The 20422-nt window shown below is 48.3% G+C and overlaps 1 protein-coding gene across 1 annotated transcript; it reads right to left on the bottom strand.

Annotated features, from left to right (window-relative positions):
* Positions 1-3814: 3814 nt before the first annotated feature.
* RUVBL1 (RuvB like AAA ATPase 1) lies at positions 3815-20213 on the bottom strand. The gene is made up of 11 exons (XM_078872315.1): positions 19877-20213; positions 17922-18008; positions 17544-17676; positions 17114-17265; positions 16523-16612; positions 15628-15777; positions 13803-13866; positions 11032-11230; positions 10157-10259; positions 9388-9479; positions 3815-6626 (listed from the first exon to the last, which is right to left on the bottom strand). Exons 1-11 carry the CDS (start codon positions 20015-20017, stop codon positions 6467-6469), a joined length of 1371 nt encoding a protein of 456 aa, XP_078728441.1. The 5' UTR covers positions 20018-20213; the 3' UTR covers positions 3815-6466.
* Positions 20214-20422: the final 209 nt, after the last annotated feature.

Here is a 20422-nt window from a genome sequence, read left to right as displayed (position 1 = left end):
CTCTTGCCACACACCACGTAGCCCCACTGCAGCCTTTGTCAACCTGCTGTGCAAGCATTGGCCAGGCTCAAGACCTGCTTACCTTTCGAGATCCGATGCAGAACAAGTGCATTGCGGGTGATTTGGTCATCAGCTTGCTTGTCTAATTTGTGCCTATTTTCGACGTTATTCTGCCAGCTTAATTTGTTGCCTATTTTTCTGCAAAATAAAGAAGATTGAGTCTTCTTCTTGGTTCTTTCGGTAAAGTCACGTAGAATGGAAACAATAAAAAGAATAAAATAAAACATAATAAAATAATTCTCACGACGTTTCGGCTACAACGCAAGCAGCCGTCTTCAGGTGACTTAAATCGAAAAAGATTGAGTCTCAATTGGCTCCGTCAAAAATATATAAAGTTCATGTATTTTGTGTGAAAAAAAAACTAAGGTGTAAAGTGCTCATGATCAAATCACGCCGAATGTTCCAAGTTTCATCAGATCTCAGAAGCTAAGCAGGCTTGAGCCTGGATAGTGCTTGGATGGTTCACGATCGTGTACGCCAGGTCACCCATAGGGCTGCGTGGTGGGGAGAGAGGAGAGCGGTGCAACAAAATCTGTTGTCCTGTGCTTCTAAGTTTCCACATATATTGACCTTCGCAAACCCACACTGACAAGTATAGCGACGTACGAGCAGAATTCAAAATCTTTTAGATTGGAGGAAATCCGATGAGCTATGAAGCTCTTTTTCACAAATGTCCTAGTAGATAGGTTAAATACGAACAGTCCAGTCCCGGACTTACGAACACAATTAGTTCATGAGACCCGTTTGTAAGTCGAACGGTTCGTAAGTCGGAACACAACAATTGTATTTAAATGCCAACGCACACAAACACTCCCAGCGCGAGTCGGACTCATTGACATCGCTCAGCGGGACAAAATAGTGCTACCGCTCAATTTGCGAGTGAGAGTTATCGTTTCAAGTGAATGTAAAAAAAACCTAATATATCATGGAACCTGGTTCCTAAACGCGGGTGTTCTTTAGTCGAGGACTGCCTGTAACGGCCCTCATCCAGCAGTGGATAGAGACTAAAAGGGCCCTTACACGTGAAGACGAATTAGGGCTCTGCACTTAGCGGAGCAGCAAGGATAAACCACCGCGGAGGACCGGCAGCGATGAGAATTCGCGAATTTATTTAAGTCGCGTTTTCTGCCTCTCGCTCGCCTTATCTCCAGCCAAGGTCTCCCCCCCCCCGCCAAAATTCGCGTGCGCAAGCCGTGGCCATAAATCAAGATGCCTGGAGCCGGGTAGAACCGAAGGGGGGGGGAAGGAGAAAAAATAAATAAAAGGCGTGAACAAAAGGAGTGGCTTTATCTGGTGGCGGGCTTGGCTGGCAGGCAATTTATTTTGCTGCATGCGTTAATTTGGGGGGGGAGGGGGGGCGAAAGCTGGCCGACAGGATAATGCATAGGTGTCGGACAAAGTTGGCCGATGATGTGGAAGTAGGTTACCTGTTTAGCAAAGGGAAAGACCCAAAGAATACAAAGGGATGACGTTTAAAATTGTGCGCGTGGGTACGCGTACGCCGCTCGCCGCATGCACGATGCATAATGCAAACGCGCTTTTGGGAGGCCCGTTGTTTTTTTTATTCACAACAGCGGTGTGGTTACATTTCGAAGATGCTTGCGATGAGATAGCGTGCATATTTTATTCAGGTTTTGGGAAGATAGTGGAGTGGGGGGGGGCTTTGGCAAGTGTTCCCTCACAGACTGATTTTGCGCGCTAATGTTATCAGCATTATAAAGTTGCGAGGTGTTTAAAATCCCCATTACAGATAGGGGTTGGAATTGGCAGTGGTGAATCTACAGAACGTGCCCTGGTATCCATTCCTGTTGGGATTTAGTGGTGGTGGCGGCCTGCAAAGGTGTCCTACAAAAACCCCATTTGATTCCCTTTACAAGGGAGCTTCATGGCATCCTTAATGTGGGCCCCAAGAACGTTTGTTTGCCGAACATTTATAACCACAAGCGTGTCTCAGTAGTATTGTCTGAATTAGAGTTGGCAGTCTCGGCTCCGTTCCTTTATCGCCGTGCTGAATATTATTACGCACTCATCCCATCAACACATTGCACATCCAATCTCTTGCCCGTGCCTCTCCGGCATAGTTCAACCACCGCGGTGCAGAGGTCGCAAACGGGTTTTGATTCCTTACCCGTAACCGGCCGCACCAGGGTCGCAAACGGGTACCCGTACCCGGCCGTACCCTACCCATACGGGTAGAATACACATATCGGGTACCTGATTGCGACCTCTGGGATGAAGCCATTTTGCAGGCGCGGGTGGGTTGATTCTAGGAACTTGAATTGTGAGAAGAGACAAGACGTTGGGAAATGAGTGACAGTTACTCACCAGTGACTCACGGTCTACTCGTACCCGTACCCGGCCGCACCAGGGTCGCAAACGGCTACCCGTACCCGGCCGGGTACGGGTAGCCGGGTATCGGGTAGGGTACGGGTATCGGGTACCCGGTTGCGACCTCTGCCGCCGAGTTTGTGGGTGAACGTTGCCGTCCTCGCAATTGCCAGCTCGGTTTGTCCGTACGCCCAAAACCATCCCGCCCCCCTGTGAAATTCATTTGGCCAGAAGCGTACAATTGTCTTTAGAAATGACAGGTCACGTGACAGAGCCGAATGGGTTTTAAAGCTGCGTCTCGCGACGCACTCACCTGAAGAGTTATCAATCGAGACACGGGGAAGAGATATGGGAGGGGGGGGTAAACGTGAAGTATTGGAAAATGACGGCAGGAAACTCCTTGACGGGAACACACTTCTTTTATTAAATCTTGACTTGTAACGATACAACGCGTGGCCTCTCTTCTTCACAATGCGGTCACCATACAACGGTACAACTCGTGACCTCTTCTTCTTCACCCTACGCTTCTCTTGACTCTCTTAGATTCTGTGCTGCTGGCTCTCTGTGCCTCGTGTAGACTCCGCGCCTCGGCTACACTCTTCTCTCGCCTCGTGTAGACTCTGCGCCTCTGCTACACTCTCCACTCGCCTCGTGTAGACTTTGCATCTCTCTCTCTGGCTACACCGTATGCATACTCGGCTCGTGTAGACCTTCCTCTCTCTCTGGCTACACCGTATGCATACTCGGCTCGTGTAGACCGTTCTCTCTCGCTGGCTACACACTATACATCACTCAGCTCGTGTAGACCGTTCTCTCTCTCTGGCTACACACTATACATCACTCAGCTCGTGTAGACCGTTCTCTCTCTCTGGCTACACACTATACATTACTCAGCTCGTGTAGACCGTTCTCTCTCTCTGGCTACACACTATACATTACTCAGCTCGTGTAGACCGTTCTCTCTCTCTGGCTACACACTATACAGTACTCTCCTCTACTCTCCATTACTCTCCTCTCCGGGCTCTATCTCTGCACCTTCGTCTTCATTCTTAGATGGTTCCACTTCTGCCCCCTGCTCCTCTGTGCATCACCTTATATACCTCTTCTTCCCGGGAGACGGAGCGGATGCGGACCTCAACGTCGGCACCGCTCCTCAGTTACCCAATCCCCACGCGCTATCCCTACGATCCGGTTCCGCTCAGCGCGTGTTTCCACTCCCCGACCAATCACACCGCGCTGCTACCCGATCACTCCCTCTGGGCGCGTCACCGGCACACAGCCAATCAGCAGCACTACCCCCACCCGCGCACTGACGCCTGCTCCTCCCCGTCAGCGCGCGTCACCACACACACACCCGTACATACGCGCTGGCACACGACATATACACCCAGCGCGTATCACCACTACAAACGTACCAGAGACTCTCTTAAGAATTCCTTCGGCCCAGGAAGAAAACCCCTTTATTTTATGCACCTTAAACAAACAAACACACGTTATAAAATATCAAAAGCACATTCGTTACACGACATGAAACAGGTGCAAGGTGAAATCTGCGGCTTGTGTATCAGTGAGTCACGTCACCATTTGTTCGCAGCGTTTATAAACAGAGGGCGGCTCCTTCGTCAACATGCATTGGACCTATATCTCCATCTCTTGCAGACACACAATGCTGACAGCACGAACACAAGTTTAAGAGTTTACTTTTTTTTTGCCACTTGTCAATATTGTTGAGCTCTCTATAAGTAGGCATCATCCGTCTACTGTATAAAATGAACGTAGGAATGCGTGCATCAATCACCGTCAATTAAAGCAGTGGGTAGAGATTAAACGATATGCAGGTGGTGGAGCAGACTGGCTCCTCCTCGAGCTGGATTAAAGGCACATTGGCTCGGATTACCGAGCGAGAACGTGTGTGTGGTCTTGCCAAATACAGCTGAATGTAGAGTTTAGCACGTGGTGTGCTTCACGGGATTATAATAATTGCAACGGTAGCATTGCCCTTTATTCACCCAGGAAATCCTCACCGAGTCTCAGGACTATATTGCAGCGCTCCTCATCATTTTATTTATTCCATGGCACACTTTCGAGCTTGCTCGGTTCTTCGAGGTGCTCCGAACCAAAACTAAACTTTTTTTTTTATTGTACCAGGTAAGGCCCACTGAGCTGTATAGCTCTTTTTTTCAGAAGCGACCTGGCCACAAATGATAGCTCAACAAAGTGGCTTATCACGTGGACATTTGTAGCAGCCAATTAACCAAAACGCATGCTTCTAAATGTGGAGGGAAAAACCGGAGGAACTGCAGAAAAACCCACGCGACCACGGGAAAAGAGAGAACGCGCAAGCTCCAAACATACAGGCGTCGGGATCGAACCCACGACCTCCTGTATACCAGGCGAGGTAGTGAACATCTCACCACCGTGGCGTCCCAATAAATCGCCGTGGGAACCGGGCCGGTGGGTGGAAATGCACTGCAGCTGTTGTTCTGTGCATGCACGGCCAATAGAGAGGGCAGGAAGGGAGACAGGGGTCTGATCCACCACTGAATGGCACGAGAGGAGAATTCTTCTGCACTCGTCTGCGAGCTGTGGTTCTTTCCCTTCTGGACTTCCAAAACTAGAGTAGCACACCTTGGTCTTTGCCGCGAGACACTGGTTTGTTAAGTACCACTCTCTATTAGGCATGTTTGGATAATTATCGTAATTAGTGGGTGTCTGGCACGTGAGAGGAAACCGGACTAAATAAATAAAATCCATGCATATGAATGAGGGGGTAACGTTCAAAGCCCCACACAGACGTATTTAAGAATCTATTGCTGTAGTTATCATTCAGCCATCTCGCAAGCCAAGCCTACGACACCTGGTATTCCCAGGCAGTTCTCTTGTCAAATTTCTAGCCAGGATCATGCCTGCTTAGCTTCTGAAAATTACATGCATTCAGGTTGATGCATTTATAGACATTAGGAAGGGTATAAAAACAAAATCTGCTCCATCCCTGTTACTATGTAATAAACTATTCATATAAATAGTTCCGCCTTGCAACAACTCATGTGTAAGCAGATTTTAAATAAGAGCTCATGGAGATGTGCACATCCAAGGCATTAGCATTCTCATCATCAGCCACGATCAATCCACCCCCTCGTGATCCAGCGATGCGACAATCCACGCAGCACGTGAACCAATCTCATCGCCTCTGTCTCCTCGGTGGACGTAAACCCCCAAGACGACCTCGCGATCTGCAACATGCGTGCGAGTAGATTTTCTTAAAAATAAAGTTTTAAAGGTGTTCGAGGCCCAAGCAAAAAGTTTACACTCAAACCAACAGAAAACGATTTAAGGGGGCGCCAGGCATATCCATAACTTTTAGGCAAAGTCGAACAGGGAGAAATGTGTAATTGCATTAAAAGTTTCATGAATTCAATCAAAATGTTGACAATTTATTTTTCTGACCCTATGTGGTAATAGTTATTACAGTAATAATTCTTATATAACTCTACAATATGTAGTAGAAACCTTACTGTAACCACCTCAATGTTGCGTGCCGCGTGCCTGCAGTGTTGAACACGGTCGACTTACATCGCAGACCAACCCTTGTGTTCCGCACCAAGACCTCCGATTGCATTCAGCCACTCACAGGCTCACTCCCTTATGGAAGAACCTCAACAGACCACTCGACCAGTTCATCAGAACATAGGGAGCGGGCCCCAATGAGATTTCAGTATTCAGAAGGCTTCTTTAACACGTAGGCTTTCGCGATCAATATTATTCATAATAAACGTTTTTGGGTTAGATCGCGTTATTTATAAATGTGTCGTAACCCTCCACCACCCGACACGGCCAATCAGTAAAAAAAGTGTCACATTGACAAAAGACAAAGTGTTGAACACACCGGTGGGCTAAAGTAGTGAACTATTTGCCTTTTGTCAACGTGACACTTTTTTTTTTACTGATTGGCGGGTGGTGGAGGGTTACGACACATTTATAAATAACGCGATCGAACCCAAAAACGTTTATTATGAAGAAGGCTTCTACCCCATACGTGTGTGTGGCATATATATACCCCCAACTACTTAGGCTGCGGCTACTTCATGTAGCGGTGAGCCTGGTCAGCGAGGATCTTTGCGGAGGACTTGGCGTCGTAGAAGAGCTCGCTGATCTCCTGGATGTGCTCGCGCTCGATCGTGTCCTTGCCGTGGATCTTGGCCAGCAGATTCGCCGGAGTGAGCAGCTGCATCGCGTATCTGCTCCAGCAGGGGAAAACGACGAAGGAGAAAAGCAAAACATCGGAACGCGCATAAGGAGGTGACCGGGCGGGTCGGCCATCAGGACGCTGACTAAGCAATTGCCGCCGTTGAGACCCTGATGGTGCGACTGTTGTGATTAAACCGGGTGCTCAAGTGCAGTGAGTTGGTGGTTGCGGCCCGGTCAGCAATAAACAGACAAAAAAAACAATCCCATCACGTAAAACCTTGCTTCTGCACTTATATTGACATTTCAGTTCGTGAGAATTAAATATATTGGTTTGACTGTCATAAAACGGACATTTATCTCCACAGCAGGAAGGGTAGGAAGTGCTGCCATTCTACTGTGTAGAGCAGAGGTTACGTGGAGGGATCTCAGAAGTAGTTCTCCGATATCTGCTTCCACGAGTTGCTCTCCAACACGAAGGATTGCACCGATTCTGCGAAATATCTCAATGGACCGTTCGTAATGGCATGACACTGACCAGTTTGCTTCCTGCTCAGGGCCAACACCAGTGACCATTTAAACCGGTCCTGGGCCTCCCCTCGGTCAACTCAGCCTCAAAGGAGTACCTGGTGCGGTGTGTAAACATCGCCACTAGGAAAACAAAGGCGACTGGGCATGGTACTGGCCACCCACCCCGCGTGCCGACCTTCATAGGCGCTGGTTAACAGCACTCGCCCCAACACTCTGCGAAGGCTATACGGGGAATCTTGGTCTTTGTGTACGGTAGTGCAATGTTAAAATAAAAAGACTCCTGCGTAAGTTAAGCTGACCTGGTTCACTAAATCACGGATAAAACTGCTGGGAGACACGCATAGCATTTCTATTTATAGTTTAACGTTGTGGTCTTTTTTAATTAAGCTGCCTTCTTGCACTTTCACCACCAAGATGTAATGGAAACATTGTTTTTACCAACTGAAGGACGCTACTTTTAGATAGCTCTCCAATTATAGTTTTTTTTAAAGAAAGCAATTTAGATAATTAATCACAGATATATATAAAGAAAATCTTGTTTCTGTACAATTCCTTGAGATAAGTCCTACTACGTTCACGGACGTTTCCCCAGCACTGTAACTATTCTGGGCCCAATAATAATCAACGTAAATTAATCTTATTTAAAAGAAAACAACCCTGCAAGCGAGAACGTATTAATCATTAAATGAAATCTTCACAATGCACGTGAAATTAATTTAGAAAATTGCGCCGTTCCTGGCCTTGCGGGTCACGCGAAAGCCACTGGCGTCCTGACCTCCGCGTGCCCCGCACGAGTTGTGGACAGTCTCTCCCCCTGATGCAGCCCTTCCTTTGAGCTCATCACCACAAAGGTAATTACAGATGACCTCCCTCCCCCCCGCCCTCCCCCCCACCAAAACTGATTAGGGATGCTGCCCCACGACTTCCATGGTTTGCTACGAGCGGCACCAAACTGCTGGGGCAGCAGCGCCGCGGTGGTGTGATATTAACCACCTCGCCTGGTCTACAGGAGGTCATGGGTTCGATCCTGAACCCTGACGCCTGTTGCATATTTGGAGTTTGCGTGTTCTCCCTGTGGTCGTGTGGATTTTTCTTCGGGTCCTCCGGTTTTTCCCTCAACATTTAGAATCGACGTGCGTTTAGAGCAGGGGTGGGGAACCTTTTTTCTGCCAAGGGCAATTTGATATTTATAACAGGATTTTTTTGTTGCTTGTAGTCACTTTAAGATGTTTCTTGTTCATGTTTTTTTGTTGCGGTTGCACCCGAGTCAAGAGCCGCATGGCTCTCAGGGTTATACCTAATAAATTAAACTGAACTGAACATCATTCGCGGGCCATACAAAATTTAATTTATGTTGCTATGAAAAAAGCTCCTAGATTTATTGAATTTCGAGTCGAGCGGTTGCCTTGGCAGGGCCAGATCAAATGATTTTGCGGGCCGGACGTTCCCCACCCCTGGACTTTAGAGCATTTAGCTGCAATACATTTCCACAAGATAAGCCACTTTTTGTTGAGCTATCATTTGCGGCCTGGTCGCTTCTGAAAAAGCGCTACATATCTCAGTGGGCCTTTGCTGGTAAATAAAAAATAGTTTAGAGTTTACATTGGTGTCCGATTGACCAAGACGCCTCCACTCGCACGGCCACCTTCCACGGTGAGGCGAGATTTCATGAGCGGCGATATTCCCCGGGGCTCCCCAATGTTGCGCTCGATTGATGCAAGCGGTTGGAGGGCCACGGTGGTGAAGGATGACAAACAAGATGTCAAGAGCCGCTCTATTCATGGAGCCCCGTTTTTGCTTGGAGATTCGATCAGAGATGTACAAACGGTGGCAAATTCCCGTCACTTGCATCTCTCTTTGCTTACCTTGACTTCCTAGTTCTCGTCCTACTGCACGTTTCCCTCGCCTTGCCTCATCTCACCGCATTGGTTCATAGTATTGTCTCTTCTATCGTACTTTACTAAATATATATTTAAAAAATACTTATTGATTTCCGATTTCAGATCTGGCTGCGTACCTGAGGTATTCACCGTTTGGCAAGAGAGCAAAAATGTGCCAATCGGTGCACCCCTACGCTTCATAGACAAACAATTTGGATGTATGCAGCATCTAAATGCGAATGCATCCCAAGACACTGTCCAAAAACAGCGTGCATACATATTTTATATATATAAATAACCCTAAGCCTAAATGCATATATACTAGCGCGGTTGGCTATGTACGAGGCAAAAGAAGTTCAACATACGTAGACACGTGCATGCCGTCGTGCCGCAGGGGACTCACCGCAGAGTTGACTTGTTGCCGATCTCCCCGAGGTGCACCACAGCCTCGTCACTCAGCCTGATGCTCTCCGTGTGAGCCCGGATCTTGATGATCTGGAACGCACGAGCGCAGCCAAGGGGATTTTAATGCTGGGACGGTGGCCAAAATCACCCCGATTGCACCCGCTCTCAGCAGACCTCGGAAGCTAAGCGGGGTTGAGCCTGGACGATGCTTGGATGGGAGACCGCTGTGCACAAACAGGCTGCCGTGGGGCTGTGTGGTTGGGCAGCAGGGGGCGGTGCAGCAACGTCACTGTGTACTTCTAATGGTCCACGCCTCCACTAACTTACACTGACCAGTGTGGGGAAGTATGGTCAAACAACCCCCATGACCTGCACGGAGTGGGGAGAACCTAATCTAGCGGTGTAATGACAAAATTCCTGTACATTTACATGTGTCTGTATGTGTATGCGAGTATGTAAATATGCCATGTATATGTATACATACGACTTGTATTTCTATACTCCTACACCACGGTGTCTCCGTAGAGGAGCAACGGGTTTCATACGGAGACATCGTCACTTCCATTTCAACCACTGTGTGTACACGCCATACATACACGGACACACAAACCATACAGACAGAGGCCTTAATATACTGTTGGGGACAAGTGCTGTTAGCGACCACCTAAGAAGGCCGGCACGGCCTTCATAGGCCGCCTTTGTCTCCCGAGTGGCGATGTTCACACATTGCAGTGTGCGTTGGTCGTCGAGAGGCCGAGGTCACCCACCTGCACCATCTCGTCGGGCGTGTACAGCATGGTGCGCACAATCATCACGCGGTCCAGCAGGTCCAGTGGGATCCCGTGTGGCGACAGCACGTCCTCCGTGCCCCTGGGGGGTGGGGGCACACGAGTGCGTCCCTCACGTCACCACCACCGCCGCCAAACGCACGCAACGTTCAAACGTTCTCGCTGTCGAGGTCTAGAGGTCATCAAAGGCCAATGCTGTTGATGCTACCACACCGTCGTGTTACTCACGTCTGTCCTTCAGACTTTAATTGTGTTAGTGCATCATTAAATTACAATCTCTTTGGTGTTGTTGCATTTCCATTGTCTCGTTTCCATCAAAAGCGAATTTCAACAGGTCATCAGTCAACACCACCAATGCCACACATCTCACCATTCTTACAATGATTGATGCGTAATTGTTATAGTCAATACCGATCTTAAAGGTCCTCTCTTACATTATCTTGAATTTCTTCTCTAACTTCAGGTCTTCCCCTTAGGTCGCCCACCCCTAGTTGTCACTCCAATGTCTGTAACGGTAACCTGCCCTCCTCCATCCTGCACAAGTGTTCCACCCATCACAACCTTCTTTTTCTCCAGATCACATCTACAAATATTTTCTTTCCCAGTTTTGTTATTAACTGCCAAGTTGACTACCCTATCTTTCCATGAAATGTCTAGCAGATGTTATTTATGTGTAGTAGCAATCCACCCCAAATCAACTGAAGCCATTTCCTGGCTAACTAACCAGGACGTAAACTTACAAGTCGCTCTACACAACAGTCATATGCGCGAGAGATCAACAAGTTATTTTCGGATAGAAACACACATCGGACTACCTTCTTTTCTCACCAGCAATCCAGCAAATGTGGCCTTACCGGATGATGCACCTGCCCCGGTTGGTGGCGAAGATGACGATGGGCGCGATGGAGGACTCGAGCGCGCGGTGAAGGTAGGTGAAGCACTCGATGTCCAGCATGTGCACTTCGTCCACAAACAGCACGCCTGGCACCAGCTCCGCCACACCCTGGTCGATGTACTTGTTTACCACCTTGTTGATCTCCCCGCGGAGCTTGTCTGAAAAAATTAATGCATGCAAAACAAAGATCCCTTACAAACTGTATGTATGGGCGCCGCATGGGCGAGATGGTAACTCTCTCGCCTGGTATGCAAGAGGTCGCGGGTTCGATCCCGACCCTGACGCCTGTATATTTAGAGTGTGCATATTCTCTCTCCCCGTGGTCACGTGGGTTTTTCTTTGGGTCCTCTGGTTTTCCCCTCCACATTTAGAAACGTGCATTTCGAGTATTTGGCTGCGATACATTTCCATGTAAGCCACTTTGTTGACCATCGTTTGTGGCCAGGTTGCTTATGAAAAAGAGCTATAGCTCAGTCAGTCTTACCTGGTAAAATAAAAAATCGTAACTAGTTAAAAATGTATGTATGTTGAACTTCTTTCGCACCGTACGTAGCCAACCGTGTTAATCGGAGGTGCGGAAGAACTGTTGGGACAAGTGCTGTTAACGAGCACCGATGAAGGCTGGGGTAGTGCAGCCCAGAACCATACCCGGCCATCTTTTTCTCCCCTCCCCACTGAAGTTTGTAGCAGCTACAAGTTTAAGGCCAAGTCCACCTAGGGGAGGCCCAGGTTGGGTTTAGATAATTGCTGCTGTTTACAATGGCTGGAAATCAAAATGTCGCCAGGATCGTAGCATAGTATTGCGCTAATCATGACGCTACTGCGCAGTGGTGATATAATCCACGCACGCACGCAAGCTGTGATCGTGCAATGGAGCCACACACTTGACTGTTATCCACTCTGCTTGTCCCATGCATAAATGGCCATTATCTTTATTACCTCCATTATCTTGCTACAATCGCACAATATATCTGTACCATCAGCCATCCACCTGCTGCACTTATGAAACAATCTAGTCAATGTAGATATCAGTTCATTTATTTAGTGATGTATATCTCAGCATGCCATCCCTTCCAACTGTCTGTCTGTATCTGCCGATCTTCAAATAAAACTTCAAGGACTGTGTTAGCAAGTACAGCAGAATCATAACATGCCAATACTTAGGAGCCATTAACATTAACAAATGCTGCCTTGGAATTGAAATGTCTGCGTATTATGCTTTTGTTATGTGATTGGCCCAACGTTCTACGTTTACTGGGTAGTTGGTAAAAACTAAAGTTATAACAAAGTACTTCGCGTATGCACAAACAGGTGTGACAAAATCGGGGCCCCGCAGTGGGGAGGTGTTCACTACCCTGCCTGGTATACAGGAGGTCGTGGGTTTGATCTCAACCCTGATACTTGTTTATTTCGAGTTTGCACGTTCTCCCCGTGGTCACGTGGGTTTTTCTTTGGGTCCTCTGGTTTTTCCCTCCACATTTAGAAAAATGCATTGAGAGTGTTTGGCTGCGATAAATTGACATATAAGCCACTTCGTTGACCTATTGTTTGTGGCCAGGTCGCTTCTGTAGTAACGCTTACGACTCGTTGACACCGGAGTTGGAGGCACACTTGTTTATTTGAATACCAACTTTGTGACATACACAATTGAGGGGGTATCGGCCCCCTCACCCGTCTATCTGAGGACACACCTCTAGGCTAACCTTAGCCTGCCTCTGAGTCCTCCACTAATGGGCTAGGGGAGGCTATCTTGGCCCGACACTGGTCAGTCGGGCCCGGTACCCAGAGTCCAGACCAGCACTGGCTCTGGCTCTGGTACCACGCCACTGGCTCGAGCCTGCGCGGTCCTGATAAGGACGGCGTACCAGGGGGAGTCCAGGGCTCTATCTCAGACGTCTTCCTCCTCCTCTTCTTTAGCTAAACATCACTCCCGAGCCTCCCGATACATTCCCCTTTTATACACCCCCCTCCCTGAGGGGTGGGGCCCCGGGGGATCGTAACGTCCGAAGCGCGGACGTCGTAGAGGGCACCTGCCCGTGCACTGACGTAGCCCCGCCCACTGTGCTTGTTTACCATAGGCTGCCATGCATAACGGGCTCTCTGTAACAGCCCTACACTTCTAAAGCTCAGTGGGCCTTACCTGGTAAAATACAAATACTTTAATAGTTTAATATTACCGTTACATTTAACTGGCTCGTTTAGTCTTCAAATAACGGTACCTTTGTTATACATTTACTCATTCCTATGCAAACATTTGGCCAAAAACACGTTTATGCTGCACATAACAAACATGCAAGATGGTGAGTGGGGGTGATCACCAATGGTTGATAAGTTTGTAGAGTCACGTAGAATGGAAATAATAAAATAATTAAAATAAAACATAATAAAATAATTTTCACGACGTTTCGGCCACAACGCAAGCAGCCGTCCTCAGGTGAAGAACAGGTCTGTCGAGAAGACAGAGTCTGAATGAGACACCCCAGGCTTGGAGCATCTATTGTGGCCGAAACGTCGTGAGAATTATTTTATTATGTTTAATTTTAATTATGTTATTATTTCCATTCTACGTGACTTTACCGAAAGAACCAAGAAGATGAATCCCTGCAGTCACGAAAGCTTTAAATCGAAATTTAAGTTTGTAGAGGTTGAGACCTAAAGGGCCAGACACGCTGCATGTGAAGAGTTCAGCATCATGCAGAGTCACAAAATGCCAAGCGTGTTGTGTCTCACCTGTGATTTCTGTCTTCTTAGGCTTCATGAGCTGGCCCATCATGGACAAGATATCCTGGCCACCCTGTTGACATTACATGCACGCATAATTACTGTGTACAACTTGCTTAACCAGAGCTATTCATGTTTTTATATTTCCATTGCCTTTGTGCCGTTCGCCTTTTGGCGTCCTCTGGTCTAACACTGGTGAGACAAGGCCATGCATACATAACATGAGCATTCTAGATTTGAAGTTTTCGTGACTGCAAGGATTCATACTCTTTGTTTTTTTTGGTCAAGTCACGTAGGTACAAAGTTAAAATAAATGAAAACTAAATTAAATCACGACGTTTCGGGCGCAACACAACCAACCGCTTAGGTATGTCCCCACCTGAAGAGGAACGCTTGTGTTGCGCCCGAAACGTCGTGATTTAATTTAGTTGTTTTCATTTATTTAAATGTTTTACCTACGTGACTTTACCGAAAAAAACAATAATATGAGCATGTTGGTTTGCATGTTTCACTACAAACACGTGTGTTTAATGCTGACCTGATGCCTTGCAATAAGTGTCTATTTGGTGTTGTAACATCTTAATACTTCTATTATTGCCGGAAAAGGTAAAAAATGGTCTCAGAGACATGACATTCTATATATATAAAAAAAAATTAACGATATGTCAATCAACTGCTGTACAAGGTCTTTCTGCGCCAAGTTGGTCATGGGGATTGTTTTAACGTTTCTTCACCACGCTGGTCAACATAGGTTGGGGGAGAAAGGGGGTGAACAAGTCCCCGTCTCCCACCCACCCACCCACCTTCTTCATTCATGTAAAAAACTCAAAACGTTTGTCAAAAACACTGTGGTCTTCAGAGAAAAAATATATCATAGGCGACATCTCGGGCAATGGCTCTTCTTGAAAGCATGTAGATAGGCTAGAAAGAAAACAGTTGTAAACTGCACTTCAATATAGTTTTTAACATTTCTGTATAGCATCTTAAGTTGTGATTGCATTTAGATGATATAAACATTTGTATATAGCAGCGTTCTTCACTAATTTTCAGAGGGAAGCCACTTTCACCCATAAGACAAAACCATTGGGTGTGACAGCACGATGGGGTGTTTCCACATTTGTTTATTGTCGGGGCCGCATGTCAGAGGCCAATACTAAAGGCCTGTGGGCCTTGCAATGAAGAACACTGCGATATACATTGAAACTGGTGTTGTTGTATGTATTCCTCTGCTGCTGCATGCTTCTATCCAATAAGTAATATTTAAAAATACTTTTTTTTAAACGCGCTTTAATAAAATGTACCCTACTCGTAATGGCAGAACTCCACGACTCCAGGAAGTGGCCCCGAAGCTTGCCATAACGTAAGGGACCGTGGTGGTTTACAGCCAACGTCAGTTGAACGTGGACAATTAGACCCAAGCAGGAACAAAACATATAAAAAAGAATGTTTAAAAATACTTTTTTTAATAGAATATAGTATTGTCATCAGTATCACATACGTATACCAAATATTGCAGTCAATACCACAGTGGGAAGTGGGTTAAAATTGAGTTACAGACAGAGCGACTTCATAGAAAGCGTGTAGAAAGCGTGTAAAAAGAGAGTTTAGAAGGTTTTTTTTTAATGATAGAATATGGTATTGTCATCAGTATGACATAAGTATACCAAGTTTGCAGTCGATACCACATTGGGAAGTGGGTTAAAATTGAGTTACAAGATTTGAGGATACGACAACAACAGACAGAGAGCGAGTTAAATAAAAGCGTGTAAAAACATCGGCGTTGTGTGCGCGCGCACGTTCCCATCAAGTGTTGTGACCCCGTGTACATCCGTACCTGCGGGCGTGCGTTAGCCACGTCCAGGTCGTGCAAGGTCACATCCTGGATGACCTCCTTCTTCTTGTGGACGTCGCCTTTGGGCAGCGGCACGTACTCCTCGGCCTCCAGGTCGAACTCCGTGGCGAACGTGTCGCAGCGGCCCTGCCTCTGCACGAGCAAACCGTGGGGCGTGAGAAAGCTGCCCCACCCGCCACTCACACCACTCCGTTTCATTAGTTTAATCATCAAATTGTATCCCCAATTTCGCTGCGGCACTCACCTCTCTTGTGAATTTTCTAACAATGGCTCCGTGTTAGCACCGAGCAATTTCCTTCCGATATTAGGAAGCCACTGGAGCAATGCACTTTTTTATCTAAATCGAAAACTAATTTCTTTAGAACTGCTTTTTGTATTTAGTTTGTTGTTCTCCCCCCCCACACTGCCGATTAGCATGGTTGACTATGTACGGTGCGAAAGAAGTTCAACATACATACATAATGGACAAACAATGCCCCATATTTCAAGTGGAATACCATGTAACACATCTTATGGTGATGCCTAAATAGAGTTCATCCTACGTGACCTTACCGAAAGAACCAAAAGAGTATGGATTCCTGCAGTCACGAAAGCTTCAAATCCAGATTCATCCATCCTCATGAGAGCTTTTGTAAGGGAGACATACCTGGGTGCCTGTGCACCCAAGCAGCAACCAGGCTCACCCCCGCTTAGCTTCAAGGAGCTGATGAGCTCAAGCTTTGACTTCAGAATGCACGTCCAACGATCCACTGCTGGATGTAAAGAAGACCTGGGTATCTTTCCACCCAAGCCACGACCAAGCCGAGCCTCACTTAACTTCACAGAGCTGATAAAACTTAAACTTTCACGAGAGGCTGTACGTTGGCCTGGGGCATACCTTGACAGCTCCACTGTTGGCTTCAATGTAGATGACGTCGCCAACCTCCACCTTCTCTTTCTGCAGGCTCTCATAGATGGACGGGTCCAGCTACATGCCGACGCACACAAGGGATGATCAGCCGTGGTATCAGCCGTGGTGTTTGACAAGTCACAACGATATCGCAGTCACTGTTGTCCTGTAGCCGCATCTCTTTGCATACATTTTTTCTCACAATCAAACCTTATTTATTCCCACTAATGCCTAGAGCACCTTTGTGATGATAAACCATAGCCTGTCAAGGCAGATGCTGCGTTTGTTATACATTTGGCAAACCAGCAACATTTGATTAACTCATTTTAAAAGTACTGTACTGCTGGCCATTCACAGGGAGGTAACAAGCACCATATAACTATACGTCCAGTCATCCGAGACCGAGTGGCTAATCAACTAGAGCCAATGACATCACTTAGCTGGCCCCCACATTCTTGTAAAAAAAACACATCTAGTATCATCATCATAACTGAGGGTTGATGCCGATCATAGAGCCTGTGCACTGAACACACTGGGTGGATCAAATTCATCCATTCAGTGTTTTATCATCAATGTTACCTTGAGTTGCTTGGTGCCCTTGGCCGTCTTGAGGCTGATGATCACGTGGCTGATGGTTTTGCCGTAGCCACCCATTGGGTTTTCTGTCTCACACGGGCTCAGCTCCATCACCTCCCCCTCGTAGACCTCCTTTGTCTCCTTGATCCTTAACCCTGAGAGGACAGGAAAAGTGCGTACATTCATCGTAATATAATTTGAAAGCAAGGTTTACTTAAACAGAAATTAATGTGCAAAGGTAAAAAAATAGGGGTCAATTAATTGGGGGTTACAAGACATTCTGGACCGCCCTGTACACCCTACAGTCTCCAGATTTCCAAGTCAATGTGCTTTAGGCAAGCAGAAAGAGGTCCAGGCCACTCGAGTCGCTTAGTTACGGCTCAATAATGCTGAGGGATGCTGCCCAGTGTAGGGGCTTGAGGAATTGTCGTACCAATGGCGCGCCTGAAGTTCTCCATGAGCACCTCTGTCTTCTTGATCTCGGTAGAGTAAACTTCGCTGCCCACCATTGGACAGAAGGGCACCTTGCTGCCCAGCTCCTGAGCTATGGCGAGCGCCAGCGCGGTCTGCAAACACCCGGAAACAACAAGGTTGATGATCGTGCAGATCCATTACGTTTGACGAACCATAGCACTTCTAATTATTTTTACCACTGCAGTAAGGCGATACTTCTCAAGCGCCAGTCTTTGTGAACCGTCACGGTCCGCGCCCTTACACATTTGCCAATCTTCCACGTTCATATTCTGTACAAATTCCGTATTCACACGCTGTAATGCTCGTGAAGATAAAACAAAAACCCACTCATCATTACCTTGCCTGTGCCGGGAGGCCCTGCGAGTAACACGGCTCGTCCTGCCATCTTCTTGCTCCGGATAAGCTCCACAATGATCCCGCATGCCTGCGATAGAGAAGCACAGTTACTGTCAGACTTACCGCAAAATGTGAAAACGCTCAAACCTACACAAGATCTGCGTCCTCCCACCCCAACTGTTTACGCCTCATCAGTGGGGGGGGGGGGGACGACGACACACGTCCACTAAACTTCTCGTCGGTAGGTCGCTCCTTTGTGTGTCTGTTGAACTTCTCTCGCACCGTACGTAGCCAACTGTGCTAATCGCTGCTCCACAATAGTTTTTTTGAGTTAGATCGCGTAAATATAAATGTGTCGTTAAACCCGCCACCACCCGACCCAGCCTATTACTAAAGTTTGTCACGTAGACATGGCATGTTTACGACATTGGCTATGTCGGGTGGTGGCGGGTTGAACGACACATTTATATTTACGCGATTTAACTCCCCCAAAAAAACCTATATTATGGATATTGGGCGCGAGAGCCTACGTGTTGGGGCCGTCCATAAATGACGTCACGCTATTTGACGATTTTTGACCCCCCCCCCCCTTCGTCACACACGCCATCACAAAAAGTCAGACCACCCCCCCCTCAAATATGACGTCACAAAGCTCTGCCCCCCCCCCAAAATAAAACATGCTTCAAATCGCTTTAAACTATTGTTATTGTCGTGCGTACTTAATGTGGCGCTGCACTTTGATGTTGTAGGAACAAACATTTATTAAAAAGTCTACTTAATTAAGTAGCACGTGTTGTCTATATTTATTTAAAGTTGCGCATTTTCATGTGACGTCACATTTCTCACCCCCCCCACCCCGAGGTGCGTGACGTCATTTATGGACGGCCCCTCCTTCCACTCAGCAATCAGTGTTGGTCGACGTCCCTGCCCCCGTTCATATCCAAACTAATCTCTTCTCGGCTATGATATATATTTCCCTCTATGAGATGTGCACGTTCAAAGACTATTTTTGTCCTGCGTCTTGGGATGCATCTGCATATATATCGACGCACTACAAAAAAACAACGGAATATTTGCAATTCCATCGAGGCAGAAAGAGGAACACGTGAATCATTGAACATACGCAGACATAAACATTAAATAGTCAAGAATACTGAGCTGGCTTGAGGCCTAGGACACGTGAAGGCGATGGTGGTCGAAGGCTCAAGACTGAGTGGCAGTCAAGGAACGGATTTCGAGGACATTCGATGGGGGGGGGGGGGGTAGACGATGGGGGGGGGTAGGCAATGGGGGGGGGGGGTTGACGATGGGGGGGGGTAGACGATGGGGGGGGTGGAGACGATGGGGGGGGTAGGCAATGGGGGGGGGGGTTGACGATGGGGGGGGGGGTAGACGATGGAAGGGGGAGACGATGGGGGGGGGGGTAGACGATGGGGGGGGGGTAGACGATGGAAGGGGGAGACGATGGGGGGGGGGGGGTAGACGATGGGGGGGGGGGGGTGATAGACGATGAGGGGGGGGTGCAGACGATGGGGGGGGTAGGCAATGGGGGGGGGGGGGGGTTGACGATGGGGGGGGTAGACGATGGGGGGGTAGACGATGGGGGGGTAGACGATGGGGGGGGGTGTAGACGATGGGGGGGTAGACGATGGGGGGGTAGACGATGGGGGGGTAGACGATGGGGGGGTAGACGATGGGGGGGTAGACGATGGGGGGGGGTGTAGACGATGGGGGGGTAGACGATGGGGGGGTAGACGATGGGGGGGGTAGACGATGGGGGGGAGGGAGACGATGGGGGGGGGTAGACGATGGAGAGACGATGGAGAGACGGAATCAACTCATAGCGTGGGCGCCACGATGACTATACAACGAAGGGACGCGAGACACGGGCGACAACTTGGCCTTCACGACACCCAACCTGAGGGCAGGCGACTCGCGTGTCCCTCTCTCCCTTACCTCCCTCGCCATCTCCTGCCCCACCAGGCCGGCCGCGTTGGCCTTTGCGAAGCCGGCCTCGTCGAGGCCCAGGCCCTTGACGTGGCTGTGCGCGGCGATCCGCTGCGTCTTGGTGGTGCTCCGCACCTCCTCGATCTTCATGGCGAATTATGAGAGACAGAGAGAGGGAGAGAGAGACGGAAGGAAACCAGCGAAGGCAACAAACACAGAAAGAAGCGACCACGCGCCACTCGTTGGCGGGGTTTTCTCGCAAGCGGTCGCCACGCCTCGCTAGATTTCCCACAACGCATAGGCGGCCGTCTCCCGTATGACCGCCTCCCATTGGTCGGTCCGCGAGATGAAAGCTCGCTCCCCATTGGTTGCCACGGCCGCGCGCGCGACCCCGCCGATAGAAACGGGCCGAACGCTCCGAAGCCGCGCTCGTTCGTTGTACGAATTACAAAATGGGGGGCGGGGAAAGGGGGGTGGGTGGGGGTCGGTGGGTGGGGGCTCGCGCGCCTCGTGCCGTCGGCGATACCGACCGCGTGGGTTGCCATGGATACGCGG

This window comes from Lampetra fluviatilis, chromosome 34 (genome assembly GCF_964198595.1).
Source record: "Lampetra fluviatilis chromosome 34, kcLamFluv1.1, whole genome shotgun sequence".
Taxonomy (NCBI): domain Eukaryota; kingdom Metazoa; phylum Chordata; class Hyperoartia; order Petromyzontiformes; family Petromyzontidae; genus Lampetra; species Lampetra fluviatilis.
This window is presented reverse-complemented; position numbering and strand designations above follow the sequence as displayed.